This window comes from Ovis aries, chromosome 17 (genome assembly GCF_016772045.2).
Source record: "Ovis aries strain OAR_USU_Benz2616 breed Rambouillet chromosome 17, ARS-UI_Ramb_v3.0, whole genome shotgun sequence".
Classification (NCBI taxonomy): Eukaryota; Metazoa; Chordata; class Mammalia; order Artiodactyla; family Bovidae; genus Ovis; species Ovis aries.
Genome location: NC_056070.1, coordinates 35653891 through 35670051, shown reverse-complemented (window position 1 = coordinate 35670051; position 16161 = coordinate 35653891). Strand labels below are relative to the sequence as shown.

Below are 16161 nucleotides of genomic sequence, written 5' to 3'. Positions count from 1 at the left end.
CAATAAAGCAGAAAGAGATGTTTTTCTGGAACTCTCTTGCTTTTTCGATGATCCAGCGGATGTTGGCAATTTGATCTCTGGTTCCTCTGCCTTTTCTAAAACCAGCTTGAACATCTGGAAGTTCATGGTTCACGTGTTGCTGAAGCCTGCCTTGGAAAATTTTGAGCAATACTTTACTAGCGTGTGAGATGAGTGCAGGTATGCAGTAATTTGAGCATTGTTTGGCATTGCCTTTCTTTGGGATTGGAATGAAAACTGACCTTTTCCAGTCCTGTGGCCACTGCTGAGTTTTCCAAATTTGCTGGCCTATTGAGTGCAGCACTTTCACAGCATCATCTTTCAGGATTTGAAATAGCTCAACTGGAATTCCATCACCTCTGCTAGCTTTGTTTGTAGTGATGCTTTTTAAGGCCCACTTGACTTCACATTCCAGGATGTCTGGCTCTAGGTGAGTGATCACACCATTGTGATTATTTTGGTCATGAAGGTCTTTTTTGTACAGGTCTTCTGTGTATTCTTGCCACTTCTTCTTAATATCTTCTGCTTCTGTTAGGTCCATACCATTTCTGTCCTTTATCGAGCCCATCTTGCATGAAATGTTCCCTTGGTATCTCTAATTTTCTTGAAGAGATCTCTAGGCTTTCCCATTCTGTTGTTTTCCTCTATTTCTTTGCATTGATCACTGAGGAAGGCTTTCTTATCTCTCCTTGCTATTCTTTAGAATTCTGCATTCAGAGATGCTTATATCTTTCCTTTTCTCCTTTACTTTTCACTTCTCTTCTTTTCACAGCTATATGTAACGCCTCCCCAGACAGCCATTTTGCTTTTTTCCATTTCTTTTCCATGGGGATGGTCTTGATCCCTATCTCCTGTACAATGTCACGAACCTCCATCCATAGTTCATCAGGCACCTTATCTGTCAGATCTAGTACCTTAAATCTATTTCTCACTTCTTCTGTATAATCATAAGAAATTTTATTTAGGTCATACTTGAATGGTCTAGTGGTTTTCCCTACTTTCTTCAATTTAAATCTGAATTTGGCGATAAGGAGTTCATGATCTGAGCCACAGTCAGCTCCTGGTCTTGTTTTTTGCTGACTGTATAGAGCTTCTTTGACTGCAAAGAATATAATCAATCTGATTTTGGTATTGACCATCTGACGATGTCCATGTGTAGAGTCTTCTCTTGTGTTGTTGGAAGAGGGTGTTTGCTATGGCCTGTGTGTTCTCTTGGCAAAACTCTATTAGTCTTGCCCTGCTTCATTCCATATTCCAAGGCCAAATTTGCCTGTTACCCCAGGTATGTCTTGACTTCCTACTTTCACATTCCAGTCCCCTATAATGAAGAGGACATGTTTCTTGGGTATTAGTTCTACAAAGTCTTACAGGTGTTCATAGAACTGTTCAACTTCAGCTTCAGCTTTACTGGTCAGGGTATAGACTTAAATTACTGTGATACTGAATGGTTTTCCTTGGAAACGAACAGAGATCATTCTGTTGTTTTTGAGATTGCATCCAAGTACTGGATTTTGGACTCTTTTGTTGACTATGATGGCTACTCCATTTCTTCTAAGGGATTCCTGCCCACAATAGTAGATGTAATGGTCATCTGAGTTAAATTCACCCATTCCAGTCCATTTTAGTTCACTGATTCCTAGAATATTGACATTCACTCTTGCCGTCTCCTGTTTGACCACTTCCAGTTTGCCTTGATTCATGGACCTAACATTCCAGGTTCCTATGCAGTATTGCTCTTTACAGCAATATTTAGCTCTATCTTGAAAATTGAAGCCAATATTTGAAAATGAAATCATTTCAGAGTGGGACAAATTTAGGCTCTGAAGAAATATGCACTGCTTATTTGAGCAAAGACCAAATCAAGTGTTGATTCATTTTGATAATTTTTCCAATGAAATGTATAATATGATTGTATAGTATGACAGTACTTTAGGGTCTCTGTAGCATGTTTATGGATAGAAACTATTTTAAGAAAAATATTTGATCATTTATTCAGTTTTCTATACTTTGCTTTTATTCTTTTGATACTCAAATCATGCTTTTAACAATGCCCCAACAAAACATCACTAGTTTTTGTTGATTTACTCTTTTTTATAGGTAACTTCCCTAAGCCGTCCAGATTTTCACTTATAACTGATATTTTATCTGTGATTTGAGCAGTTATTCAGAATCACATTCAGCTACTTCATGAAATTTTTCATTTTTCCAGGATTTTGAAAATTCACTTTGCTTTAGATTTTCATTGTACTCTTGGATATCTACTACATCTGATAATCAAAGAGAGAAGAATTGACCAAATTTTACCAGCCATGAGCAGTAGAGTTAGTTGTGGCATGGGTGTTTGTGTGAATCTGACTTTATCAGATTACTTATTTGCTTACTTATTTGCTTACTTATTTGCTTCCTTTTGTAATTTCACAATTGCAGAGGTTTGGATATTGAAGGGTTAACTAACAAGGAATCCTTTAATGTACAGTAACAGGAAAAATTAATTCTGGAAAGGTCTAGGATGATCAAGGTTGGCCTGGGATGGACACTCCAGATTGATTAACAAAGGTTCTCTTAAAGAAGTGCTAGCTGAATAAATTTTGAAATTTTTTAAAGTCTCATTATTTGATTTCCTATATTTATTAAAACTGCCATAGAGCATCAGATGATGCAATTTAAGGTAAAAGATGCAAGGGGAAATGTGTTTAATATTTTTGGAAAGCTATGGTTTCTGTTTGCCTTTTCTTTCCCTAAGGTTTTAGAGATTCTTGAAGGAATAAAGGAGTAGTTCTTCAGATACAAAGGGAGGAAACACCCACAAACACAGATTTTTTTTCTCTCATGACCATTTTGTAGCCTAAAATATTCTACAAATATTTCTCTCAGTATCTTATTTTCTTGGTACTACATGTGAATATCTATAAAGGATCTAAAATTAAAGAGGCTGAATTTTATTTTAATTTAAATAGAAGCAATGATTTTGTTAGCAGGTGTAGGTGGTTGAATTGATACAATATCAGTTTTGAATACTGCCAGAGAAGTATTAACTGTTTTTGCATTCAGTTCAGTTCAGTTGCTCAGTCGTGTCCGACTCTTTGCGACCCCATGAATCACAGCATGCCAGGCCTCCCTGTCCATGACCAACTCCCGAGTTCACTCAGACTCATGTCCATCGAGTCCGTGATGCCATCCAGCCATCTCATCCTCTGTCGTCCCCTTCTCCTCCTACCCCCAATCCCTCCCAGCATCAGAGTCTTTTCCAATGAGTCAGCTCTTCACATGAGGTGGCCAAAGTACTGGAGTTTCAGCTTTAGCATCAGTCCTTCCAGTGAACACCCAGGACTGGTCTCCTTTAGAAGGGACTGGTTGGATTTCCTTGTAGTCCAAGGGACTCTCAAGAGTCTTCTCCAACACCCCAGTTCAAAAGCATCAATTCTTTGGAGCTCAGCTTTCTTCACAGTCCACCTTTTACATACATCCATGACCACTGGAAAAACCATAGCCTTGACTAGACAGACCTTTGTTGACAAAATAATGTCTCTGGTTTTTAATATGCTCCCTAGGTTGGTCATAACTTTCCTTCCAAGGAGTAAGCGTCTTTAATTTCATGGCTGCAGTCACCATCTGCAGTGATTTTGGAGCCCCCCAAAATAAAGTCTGACACTGTATCTACTGTTTCCCCATCTATTTCCCATGAAGTGATGGGACCAGATGCCATGATCTTTGTTTTCTGAATGTTGAGCTTTAAGCCAACTTTTCACTCTCCTCTTTCCCTTTCATCAAGAGGCTTTTTAGTTCCTCTTCACTTTCTGCCATAAAGGTGATGTCATCTGCATATCTGAGGTGATTGATATTTCTCCCAGCAATCTTGATTCCAGCTTGTGTTTCTTCCAGTCCAGCGTTTCTCATGATGTACTCTGCATATAAGTTAAATAAGCAAGGTGACAATATACAGCGTTGACGTACTCCTTTTCCTATTTGGAACCAGTCTGTTGTTCCATGTCCAGTTTTAACCGTTTTTGCATTACCACATGTCTATTGAACCTCAGTTGTTTTAGCTAAAAAATTCCATAGTAGTACATAAACAAAAAGAAGAACGAAGAGCATAGAGAAAGAAAGATACGCCTTTACTTTAAATTACTTTGTAAATTCAGTGTTACGTATGTTAGTAGTTTATTAAGTTTTGATGCAGACTCTGCATTATAGATTTTATAGCAACCTTTTATTCGTGTCAAAATTTATTACTTTAAAATTAGTACTCACATTCAGCATGTTAATTCAGAACTTTTGTGAAATATCTACTGAAACAAATTAAAAATTTTTAAGTTTTGACACATTTTATAAAATAATTTATAATCCAGTGAACTCTCTGCTTCCATTTATTAAGAATATATAATTCGTAGCTGTTTTTTGTTTTTGCCTTAGTGTCATGCTGACTTGGAGTTGTTACCTATCTTAAATGTCTCTATTACTTTTTTTTTTCCTCTTTAGTTTTAACTTATGTTTTATTTAGTATCAGTGTTAGAACTTGAAAGCTTTTTGGGTGTTTTATCTTGTTTTCATTTTAGGAAATAGACTAATACTCTATAATAGGATAAGGAAATGCTTAGTTTATAAATTTCAGGCTCTAAGGTGAAACATAATTGTCACATATCTCTTGATAGCAATTCTTACTATTTATAGGAAAACTACTTTGGGGAAGATGACATGTACATGGATTTTGAAGAGGTTATTTCAAGTCCTGTTCTGTCCCTGTCAACATCATCCAGTTCTGGATGGACTGCTGTTGGGATGGAAAATGACAGAAAAGAAAATGAAAGTTCAGCTAAGTCAATTCATCCACTTACCTTGCGTCCTTGGGATATTACTGTACTTGTTAATTTGTACAAAGTTCATGGACGTCTTCCTGTTGTAAGTGTCTGCATATCAAAACAGTTGAGTCTATTATGAAGTCCACCTAGCATAGGAAGTGATGTAGTGTGTGCACATACTTACATAAAATAATTCAGTCAAAACTATTCTATATTTATCCTTTTATCTTTATAAAGCTAGTGTATTATTTTCTTCATAATCACTTGATCATTGACAATTTTTCTGTTTTTCTTCTTTCACTTAGCTCCTTCTTTGCTGTTCTGTATAACTTTAGAATATTTTGCCATGTTGTTGAATTGCTAGATTTACAGTTAGCCTGATGGATATCGTAGGACTTTACACTTAGTCTTTATCTCTGACTCTAGACCACTTTGGGACCTTTTGGTGGAACTATACAAAATCATGATTCAGGCTTGACCCTTGAGGTTGAATTGTGTCACGGGTTTGGATTCTCCATAGTATCGTGGTTTACTCTAAAGATGACCCATGGGCCTGTTGGGGCTGACTTGAAATGAAATTATATTGCCTGAAGAACCCGTGGCCATTGGAGCCAGGCCAGATGGGGAGGGAGTGGCCCCTGGAGCGTTGTGCTGCATATTGGCTCCATATTATGTTCCTAGGGTCGCACACGAGAGAAATCAGCTCTGGTGCTTAGTTAACATAGGGATACTGAATAGTTATTTTTGTCAGTAAGCACCATTCTTCCTTTTGAAAAAAATCAAAATTTTTTAATTGTATAAGTGTAATTTTTATTTTTATGTACTTCTTTGGTCTTTAATTTTTCTATATATTGATTGTGGTTTTTGCTTGACTTTAGCATGGAACTACTGATGGTCCTGAGTGCCCTACAGCTTTTTTGGAAAGACTATGTTTTGAGATGAAAAAAGGATTTAGGGAGACCATGCTGCAACTTGTCCTGTCACCCCTGAATGTGTTTGTCAGTGATAACTATCAGGTAATGTGAAAGTGAGTTGTGGTAGAGACTCAGAAATTTATTGTTACTATTTATGGGATGAAAACAATGTGTTAACTTCTGTGTATGGACTGTATAGCTTTTTTAAATCAGGGACCTTCATTTTAACTGTACTAAGCAGTTTTGTATTGTGTGAATTGTTTCAAGTATTTTAGCTTTTATTTTTTTCCCCTGCTGTTCCTTATTTATGTGATCCCAAACAATTATCTATCTATTGTTTTTAGAAATTGTAAGAAATACTTTCTGACTTTCTCATACGTTTATAAAAGGGTAAAACTAATTGTATAGAATGTTGGTAGATTCTGTTGAAAATCACAACCTAAGTGTTAATATTGTATGTTAATTGCTCAGTCGTGCCTGACTCTTTGCAACACCATGGACTGTAGCCCACCAGGCTCCTCTGTCCATGAGATTTCCCAGGCAAGGATACTGGAGTGAGTTGCCATTTCCTTCTCCAGGAGATCTTCCCAACCCAGGGATAGAACCCAGGTCTTCTGCATTGCAGGCAAATTCTTTACCATCTGAGCCACCAAAGAATGTCCAAGTGTTAATGTTAACCAGTACCATAAACCATAAATGTTGGTGATGGACAGGGAGGCCTGGCATGCTGCTGTCCATGGGGTCGCAAAGAGTTGGACACGACTGAATAACTGAACTGAACCATAAATCTTGAAAACATGTGTATCTACATGAACACTGATTAATTCTTGTCATCCAACACTGACAAGGTACTTTGTTAATACCTTCAAGATATCCCTAAGGCTCTTTTGGAAGAGAACTGGTGACATTCATCAAATGGAAATATTTTTACATTCCTGGGCACATTATCACTTTATTATTCTTTTTTTAAAATGCTAATGACTTTTTTTGGCATCTACCCCTTCTTTAAGTCTCTTTCCTACTTTTAGTCAAGTGATATGCTTTAGAGCTGAGATGGGTTTTAATGTAGGACAAAGTAAAATTATAGACAGGGTGATGAGTCTTGACAGTAAATCAGATAATTCACCATAGATTCTGTGAAGTAACTGACCATCTTATGTAAAAGAGCATACCCCTTTGCACTCTTCTGCTATAGTGGGCTTCCCCGGTGGCTCAGCTGGTAAAGAAGCCACCTGTAATGTGAGATACCTGGGTTTGATAAAACTGTATTATTTTGATGTAGTAGCTAAAACTTAACACTTAATGTATACTAGTTTTTGCCATAGAATGTGTTTATTTTTAAAAAACTTTATTTCAAGAAATTATAGACTTCCAGGAGGTTACAGAGATAGTACAGAGTTTCTGTGTTTCCTCCATGTTGACCTCATAAATAATTATGGTAAAATATCAAAACCCGGAGATTGACATTTGTACAATATGTATGCATAGTTCTGTGACATTTCATCATGGGTAGATTTGTGTAACTGCCACCAAAATTAACATGGAGAACTAGTCTGTCTTCACAAAGCTGTCACTTGTGTAACACTCATTTTAACTTGTCATGTGAAACTTTAAAAATAACTCTGTTCCTTCTTTCTGTAATTAATGGGTCATTAGGATTGGTTTTTCCTTTTTTTTTTTTTAAGAGGCAAATGTATAGAGAAGAAGCCCATCTCCTTTTTTCAAGTCTCTTGAGGAAATTAATAAAGGTAATAGGGAAATACCTTCTCAGAAAGGCTGATTTCTGAGACTCTTAGGAGAGTAGCTCTGATTTTTTGAGTACCTGATGATACTTCAACTTTTATCTTAATCACTGTATTCTCAAAAGACTTTGCTGGTTATAAAAAATATTTTATTGAGTTTATTATGAGGGTCCATATTACCCCTAACTGCACAATTATTGGCATACTTGTACAGAGACAGAAATGTAAAGTGTGATTTATATGGTGATAAGAAGAGGAATTCATGGAGTAGAGATATCAAGGCAGTAACAGAAGTATTGATACTAGTGACATTTTGTTTTCCAGATGGCAAACGCTTTATGATTCATGCTGAAGACAAGCATAGTCTATACATATTCTCTAGGAATTTGCTTATCTACTTAATTTGCTTACATTTTGTAGTGCTAGCATTTCTTAGAAATATTTTTTTCTTTTGTCTCTATACTAATACTCTTTCATGATGGGAAGCTTCACTCTGTGACTACCCTCAAGACTCAATTCTGGGTCACTCATCTGTAGCTCCTTATTTCTGGTAGCATTTGTCTTAGTGCATAGCTTCAAGGCTAAGGATCTAATGTGATGGGTCAGTGACTGTGTCTGACTTATGAAGCCTCTTACTTTTTTTTGACTTGATCATCCTATGTCTATTAGTTTTATATTAGGGCTGCCAAAGCAAAGTACCCTACACTAGTTGGCTTAAAACAACAGAAAGTTACTCTTCCGCAGTTCGGGAGCCTACAAGTCTGAAACTAGTGTGTTTGGCAGGGCCATGCCCTCAAGGCTCCCATGTCTTTTCCTAGCTTTGGTGGTGCTAACAGTCCTTGGCATTCCCTGTTTTGTAGCTTCCAAACAGAGAATCTGTTTTGCATCACTCAAATCTCTGTCTCCATCTTCACTTGGCATTCTCTTCATGAGTCTCTGTGTCTTAAGTTTTCCCCTTAGAGGGACACTGTTAATTGGATTAAGGCCCATTGTAATCCAGTGTAACTACATTTTGACTTGATTACTTTTGCGAAGACATTATATCCAAATAAGATCACACTCACAGGTACCTGAGCTTAGGAATTGAATGTCTTTGTAGGGGACACAATTCAACCCACAGAGTGATGTAAGCCACAGTACAATTCAGAATATAGTCTTTACTGATGTACCAGGTAGTCTTTACCTTTAGGACAACCCGAGATCCACGTTTGTTTATGTTTTTGGTTTTTTGACAGTGAGTGATGAGAGAAAGTATAGAACCCTGGATGATGTTTGATTTTTGGCTTGGGCAGTTAACCAAGATAGTGCACAATAAAGAATATGGGAGGAGGAACTGCTTTACAGGGGAAGGGTATGAGTTTCTGGGGATGTTGGGTTTGAATTACCAGGAAATCACCCTTTATTTTCTAGCATTTTCCAAAGAATGAGCTGCATTATAAATTTGTGAAGTAACTCAGATAAACTCACCTAAGTGTCTGTGTAGGTAGAATGTCTTTCAGAAGTCATAAATAGTTGACTTTCTGATGGTATTCTAATACACTAACAACAGATGCATATGCAGGCATCCAGCATTCTTGGAAAATACATTTGGATAGATGGGCCCATCCAGCCATGTCATCCTCTGTCGTCTCCTTTTCCTGTTGTCCTCAGTCTTTCCCAGCATCAGGGTCTTTTCCAATGAGTTGCTTCTTTACATCAGGTGACCAGAATACTGGAGCTTCAACTTCAGCATCAGTCCATCCAGTGAATATTCAGGATTGATTTCCTTTAGGATTGATATTTCTATATATATATATACTCACTATAATTTCTTTTTCCATTCATCCACTGATAGACATGTAGGTTGTCTCCATATCTTGGCTGTTTTAAATAATACTGCAGTGAACATGGGGAGGCATCTATCTCTTTGAATTAGTTGTTTCATTTCCTTCGAATAACTACCCAGAAGTGGAACTGCTAAATCATATGGCAGTTCTGTTTTAATTTTTGAGGAACCACCATTATCTTCCATAGTAGCTTTACCAATTTACATTCTTCTTAGTAGTGCACAGGGTTTTTGTGTTTTTTTTTTTTTTCCCACATCCACACCAACATTTGTTATTTGTTTTTGATGACAGGCATTCTAACAGGTATGAGGTGACAGGTCACTGTGATTTTGATTTGTATTTCCCTGGCGCTTAGTGACATTGAACATCTTTTCATGTGTCAGTTGATCATCTGCATGCCTTCTTTGGGAAAATACTCATATTCTCTGACCATTTTTTATATTGGATTGTTTGCCTTTTGGTACTGAGTTGTAGGAATTCTTTATATATTTTAGATTTTAGCCCTGTGTCAGATTTATGACTGGCAAATGTTTTTTTCCTTCTGCTGTTTGCTTTTCCATTTGTTGGTAATTTCCTTTCTTTTGAAGAAGCATTTTAGTTTGACATAGTCCCACTTGTTTATTTTTACTATTGTTGCTTTGCCTTTGGTGTTAGATTAAAAAATAATCACCAAGCTTATGTTAGAGAGTCTACTGCTGATATTTTCTTCTAGGAGTTTTATGGTTTGAGGTCTTACATTCAAGTCTGTAATTCATTTTTAGTTGATTTTTGTTGTGGTATAAAATAGTGATAGTATTTTATTCTTTTAATTATGTGGTACCCAGTTTTCCCAGCACTGTCTATTGAAGAGGCTCTTATTTCCTCATTATATATTTTTGGATCCTCTGTCATAAATTAACTGGCCATATATATGTGTGTTTATTTCTGGGCTCTCTATTTTGTTTCATTGATATGTGTCTGTTTTTATGCTAATACCATACTGTTTTGATTATCACAGCTTTGTGATAGAGTTTGAGGTAAGAGAGTATGATACCTCCAGTTTTGTTCTTCTTTTTCAAGATTACTTTGGCTATTTAGGATTTTTGTGGTTCTGTATAAATTTTAGGATTATTTGCTAATTCTTTGAAAGATGGCCTTGGAATTTGGATAGGGATTGCATTAAGTCTATAGATTGGGTGGTGTGAACATTTGAGCAGTATTGATTCATCTAAGCCAAGATCCACATGTATCTTTGAACTCAGGAAAAGCTATCAAAAACTTTATATTGAGAATTATAGAATCTCAGTGCCAGAAGTGATCTTCATTGACCATCCTCTCCAGCTGCCTCACAGAAAATAGAAGGGAACTGATGCCTGGAGATAGGTGATTTTTATATACTATCAGACAGCTTAGACAAAAAATGTATCAGGAGACTCTCTAGAGCTTTTATTATAGTCACAATTTGAAATGACCTTTTAAGAATACCATATAAATTAGATTTAGCGGTATCCTTAAAAACACTTTTTAATGAATGCAGTTTCCAAAATTTGTGCTGAAGCAAGGAACATTAACCTTGTAAGATGGCCTGCACGTACACACTAAAAAGACTGTCATGGTAAAATTAAGATAAATAATATCAAGTGTAAAAAGTGCTGCAAGGAGAGGAATGAAGTGCTTTGGTAGCATGTAATGGCTTTGAGATAACTGTTGTTATTCAGTCACTAAGTCATGTCCGACTCTGCAGCCCCATAGATTGCAGCATGCCAACCTCCTCTGTCCTCCACTGTCTCCTGGAGTTTGTTCAGATTCAGGTCCGTTGAGTTGGTGATGCTACCTAACCATTTCATCCTCTGCTGCCCTCTTCTCCTTTTGCCTTTGTCTTTCCTAGCATCAGGGTCTTTTCCAGTGAGTTTGCTGTTTGCATCAGCTGGCCAAAGTATTGGAGCTCCAGCTTCAGAATCAGTGAATATTCAGGATTGATTTCCTTAGGATTGACTGGTTTGATCTCCTTGCTGTCCAAGCAACTCTCAAGCATTTTCTCTAGCACCACAATTTGAAACCATCAATTCTTCAGGGCTCAGCCTTCTTTATGGTCCAACTCTTACATTTGTACATGACTACTGGAAAAGCTATAGCTTTGACTATATGGACTTTGTCAGCAAAGTGATATCTCTGCATTTTAATATGCTGTCTAGGTTTTTCATAGCTTTTTCCAGGGAGCAAGCATCTTTCAATTTTAAGTCTGCAGTCACCACATACTATGATTTTGGAGCCTAAGGAAATCAAATCTGTCACTATTTCCAGTTTTTCCCCATCTGTTTGCTATGAAGTGATGGGATTGGATGCCATGATCTTCATTTTTTGAATGTTGAGTTTCAAGCCAGCTTTTTCACTCTCCTCTTTCACCCTCATCAAGAGGCTCTTTAGTTCCCTATCACTTTTCCCATTAGGGTGGTATCATATGCATATCTGAAGTTTTCGATAATTCTTCCAACAGTCTTCATTCCAGCTTTATCCAGGTTGATTTATCCAGGTTGGCATTTCTCATGATGTACTCTGCATATAAATTAAATAAGCGGGGTGACAGTATACAGCCTTGTCATAGTCGTTTTCCAGTTTTGAACCAGTCAGTTGTTCCATGTCTGGTTCTAACAGTTGCTTCTTGACCTGCATACAGGTTTCTCAGGAGGCAGGTAAGGTGATCTGCTATTCCCATATCTGTAAGAGTTTTTGATAGTTTGTTGTGATCTACACAGTCAAGGGTTTTAGTATAGTCAGTGAAACAGACAGTTGTTTTTTTGGAATTCTCTTGCTTTCTCCGTGATCCAACAAATGTTGATAATTTGAGCTCTGGTCTTTAGGTAAGAACATGGTAAAAATTGCCTTTTTAAAAGATCTCTGGTGTTTTTGTAGAGTATGGAGCAGAACAGTGTAAAAGCAAATGCTGGGAGATCCTGGCAAGAGGTTGTATTATTTGAACCAGGATGATAACAGGAAGCTGAAAGAAACTCAGTGCATTTGTGAAAGACTGGGAGGTAGATTCTATAAATATTGGTGACTGATGGGTAGGGCATTACCAAACTTACTTGATTCTTTGTTCCTAATAACAATCTGTGAACCAAGTGTTCCATGGAATGCCCTATTTTAGGTCATATCCTTTAGCTTTCTGAATAAGTGTTAGAAATTTTCTCTTTGAAATGTTGCTGCTTTTTAGTTATGAGTATATAATTATTCTCTGTAAGAGGAATCTCTCCTTTTAATATTTACATAATTCTCAAAATCTTTCTAGAAGATGATTTTATTTGCTACTTCCTCATTATGGTCTTAATGGGTCTTCTTTCTTCCATGTTATTTTCTTCTTTTTGATACTTTAATGATTCCTGCCTTGTCACAAAAGATTGGTCTCTCACATTCCCTGTTAGTCAGAATACTTGTTTCTTTTTATTTATTGAGGCGCCTACCAAAGAGAAGTCTGCATTTTTTTAAGACTTTGCTGTCTTGCTTTGCAGTTGGGCTTTTACAGATAATGTCACTAAAGAAGCTGAACTCAGACTACTTTTATGGATACAAGGTTGTGTTAAGAGCTTTGGATACTAGTCTTATTTTCTATATAGCATGTTTTTACCATTTGTCTCTGGGGGAAAAAGCAACTAGCAATTATAAATGCTGATTTTTCTTATTTTTATTGTTTTTAGCAGCGACCGCCTGTGGATGAAGTGCTCAGGGAAGGTCACATCAATTTGTCAGGTCTCCAGCTGAGAGCACATGCTATGTTCTCAGCGGAAGGTCTTCCTTTGGGAAGTGATTCCTTAGAATACGCATGGCTGATTGATGTGCAGGCCGGAAGCCTTACAGCTAAGGTCACAGCACCACAGGTATGTTCTCAGGTCTGGGAGTGGTATCTCCTAACTTACTTCCTTTCTCCTTTCCTGACCCACCTCCCCAAGAAAATGTTGTATGCCCATTTGAATGTGCATTTTACTTCTACTTGCCACTAAGGATTTTCTTAGTCATGGATGAGCCAGAGACAAGTTTAGGTTTTCTGGGCCACATAAAATTGATGGGTGTAATTTTTTATAGTCCTGTCTAATATTTTCAAGAATTCAAGACTTTCTTTGAGAAGAACTCAGGATGAGAAGTTTCTGGAAATCAAGTTGTATATTATTAAAATTATATTACTTGACTCTCCACTGTTGGAGCAATCTTGTTTTTCCAGTACTTAGGATAATTTTCTGAGAACTTTACTTTTTTGTGTATTTCTTAGGTAGGATTTGAAAGAGGCATTTATAATGTTAAGGTAGCATGTTTCTTTACTTGTCATGTCCTAAAGCCAGGTAGCATCATTTGAATCTGCACTTAGTGATACGGATACTGATTTAGAAAAATAACAATGAATTTATTGGCAGAAAATCTCATGTAGAAGACTAATCGTAATCCCTTTGGATAGATTCTCCTTCGCTCTCACTGTCCCACTTAGTCTTAAGAACAGCCTCCCTGACAAAGGTTCTGCATCCACAGGTTCAACCAGTCATGGATTCAGCCCACTGCAGATGTGAAGCCTATGAATACAGAGGGCTGACTGTAACCCTTAGTTCTAGAAATGGGCCATTGAAATTTAGTGAAATGTTTGTGTTACTATAAAATTTCACCTGTTGAGACAAATATAGTTAAACCTCATTTTTTTATGTTTCACAGATTTTGCTTTCTGGTTGTGGGTGGTTTTTTTTTGTTTTTTTTTTTTTTTTAAACAAATTGAAGGTTTGTGGCAATGCTACATCAAGCAAGTCTGTTAGCACCATTTTTCTGACAGGATTTGTTCAATTTATGTATCTATGTCACATTTTGGTGATTCTTGCACTATTTCAAACTTTTTCATTATTATTGTATTTGTTATGGTGATCTATGATTAGTGATCTTTTATGTTAGTTACTATTTCAAAAGGATCATGACTCATTGAAGGCTCACTTTAGCATTTTTTAACAATAAAGTGCCTTTTAATTAAGGTATATATGTTGTCTCTTTAAGATATAATGCTGTTGTACACAGGATAGACTACTGGTTACTTGTAAACATAACTTATGTGCACTGGGAAACCAAAAAATTTGTGACTCACTTTATTGTGATATTCACAATGTCACAAATTTACTGTGGTGGTCTGGAACCAAATCCACAGTATCTGTGAGGTGTGCCTGTGTTTATAATATGGATTTCACAATCAGTGTTTCAAAAGATTGAAATGTGGTGGACATGTACGTACTCAGTTTTTAGTAGAATTACAAAATGAGTGTGAAACATGTGATTCAGAGGTAGATAGTGGCAACCTGCAGATAAATGAAGACTGTTGTTTGTAGTTGTTGTTTAATTGCTAAGTAGTGTCTGACTCTTTGTGACCCCATGGACTGTAGTCCACCAGGCTCCTCTGTCCATAGAATTTCCCAAGCAAGAATACTGGAGTGGGTTGCAATTCCCTTCTCCATGGGATCTTCCCAACCCAGGGATCAAGCTCAGGTATTCTGCCATGGCAGGCGGTCTCTTTGCCACTGAGCCACCAGACTAGATAGCTATGATTATATCTGAAGGAAATAGTTGAAGGGAAGCAAAAATTAAGATTCTAGAAATAGTGGGAAAATGAGTAGAATTGAAAAGGGATATTTTATATAAAAATGATGGAAATAAACATATAATAGTGATAACAAACATTTAGTGCTTACATACCTCATAACTGTTTTATCTGCCATTTTCTGTCTCTAAATCTATAAGTAAAAACTGAAGCATATAATAAAAACAGCTTACTCCCTAACAAGCATGCAGTGAAGCCATGCTGACTCTTCAAGACTGGACACAGTTCTTTTAATCTAAAGATAGCTTTCAAAGATTTTAATCTAAACATCTCAGCTTTTATTAGAAGTTGAAACATTTCTCTTTCTTCTACACTGAAATCCTGGCATCACTGTTTCTCTCAAGGTTCATGAATCTGTGGGTGCTTTCAGTGTTTATCCATTCTTCGTGTATTTTAAAAGTAAATTCATATTTTATGAGAGTCTAAATTAGGTACTTTTGGTGGGGGCAGGGATAATACAGTGTATACCCCTGGCTCAGTGTTTATTGTAAACTAATAAATTATGACCCTAAGATTTTTTAAAAACTCAAGATTTGATGAAAATTGATATATACTTAAACTTCTTTTCATGAAAGTTCTTTAATCTTCAGAATACCTGATTTTCTAAAATTTTTGCTTAGTAGATAGATATAAGTTTCACTTTGAACCTTGGTTTATGGTCAGATAGAGAATTCTAGGTGCTTTTCTGTGCATGGAATTCCAACTAGTCATGTAAGAAGAAAGATACAACCTTTAAGAAAAATAACTGGCTTTAGAGGTTGCTGAAGTTTCATTTTTCAGTTGAAATGATTTTTCATTTTGGCAATGCATTTTGTCATTTACAAATGAACAGTAACATAAGCTTATAAATGATGTCAAGGTAGAAAAATGATACTGGCTAACAAGTAGATTATATAGCAGGTATAAGGCACTGTTTGGATTCTTTCGAGCTATATTAATATTCTTGATAAACTTTTGAACCATGAACACTTATTTAGGATGCTAACAGTGTTGTCAACTTGTCATGGCTTATTCGTAGCTGGCTTGTCTCTTGGAGTGGGGACAGACATTTATTTTTCATGTGGTATGTCGAGAGTATGAATTGGAAAGACCAAAATCAGTAGTAGTATGTCAGCATGGAATTGATCGACGCTTCTGTGAATCCAAGGTATGTTAAAAATATGTTAGCAGTATTACAAACATTTATGGGTTTTTTCAAAGTGAAAGTTCAGTTTTTTCAATTAATAAAATTATTTTGCTAATTTATAGTCATTTTAATTTAGT

The 16161-nt window shown here is 36.4% G+C and overlaps 1 protein-coding gene across 17 annotated transcripts in view; it reads left to right on the top strand.

The window, feature by feature from the left end:
- The window catches only part of BLTP1 (bridge-like lipid transfer protein family member 1), a 208042-nt gene that overhangs the window by 66816 nt on the left and 125065 nt on the right, over positions 1 to 16161 (top strand). For all 17 annotated transcript variants that reach the window (XM_042234373.2, XM_060401067.1, XM_060401064.1 and 14 more), the window contains 4 exons: positions 4690 to 4917; positions 5696 to 5833; positions 12974 to 13153; positions 15917 to 16045. In XM_042234373.2, the coding sequence (XP_042090307.1) occupies positions 4690 to 4917; positions 5696 to 5833; positions 12974 to 13153; positions 15917 to 16045 (675 nt within the window). The remainder of the gene's footprint in view (positions 1 to 4689; positions 4918 to 5695; positions 5834 to 12973; positions 13154 to 15916; positions 16046 to 16161) is intronic.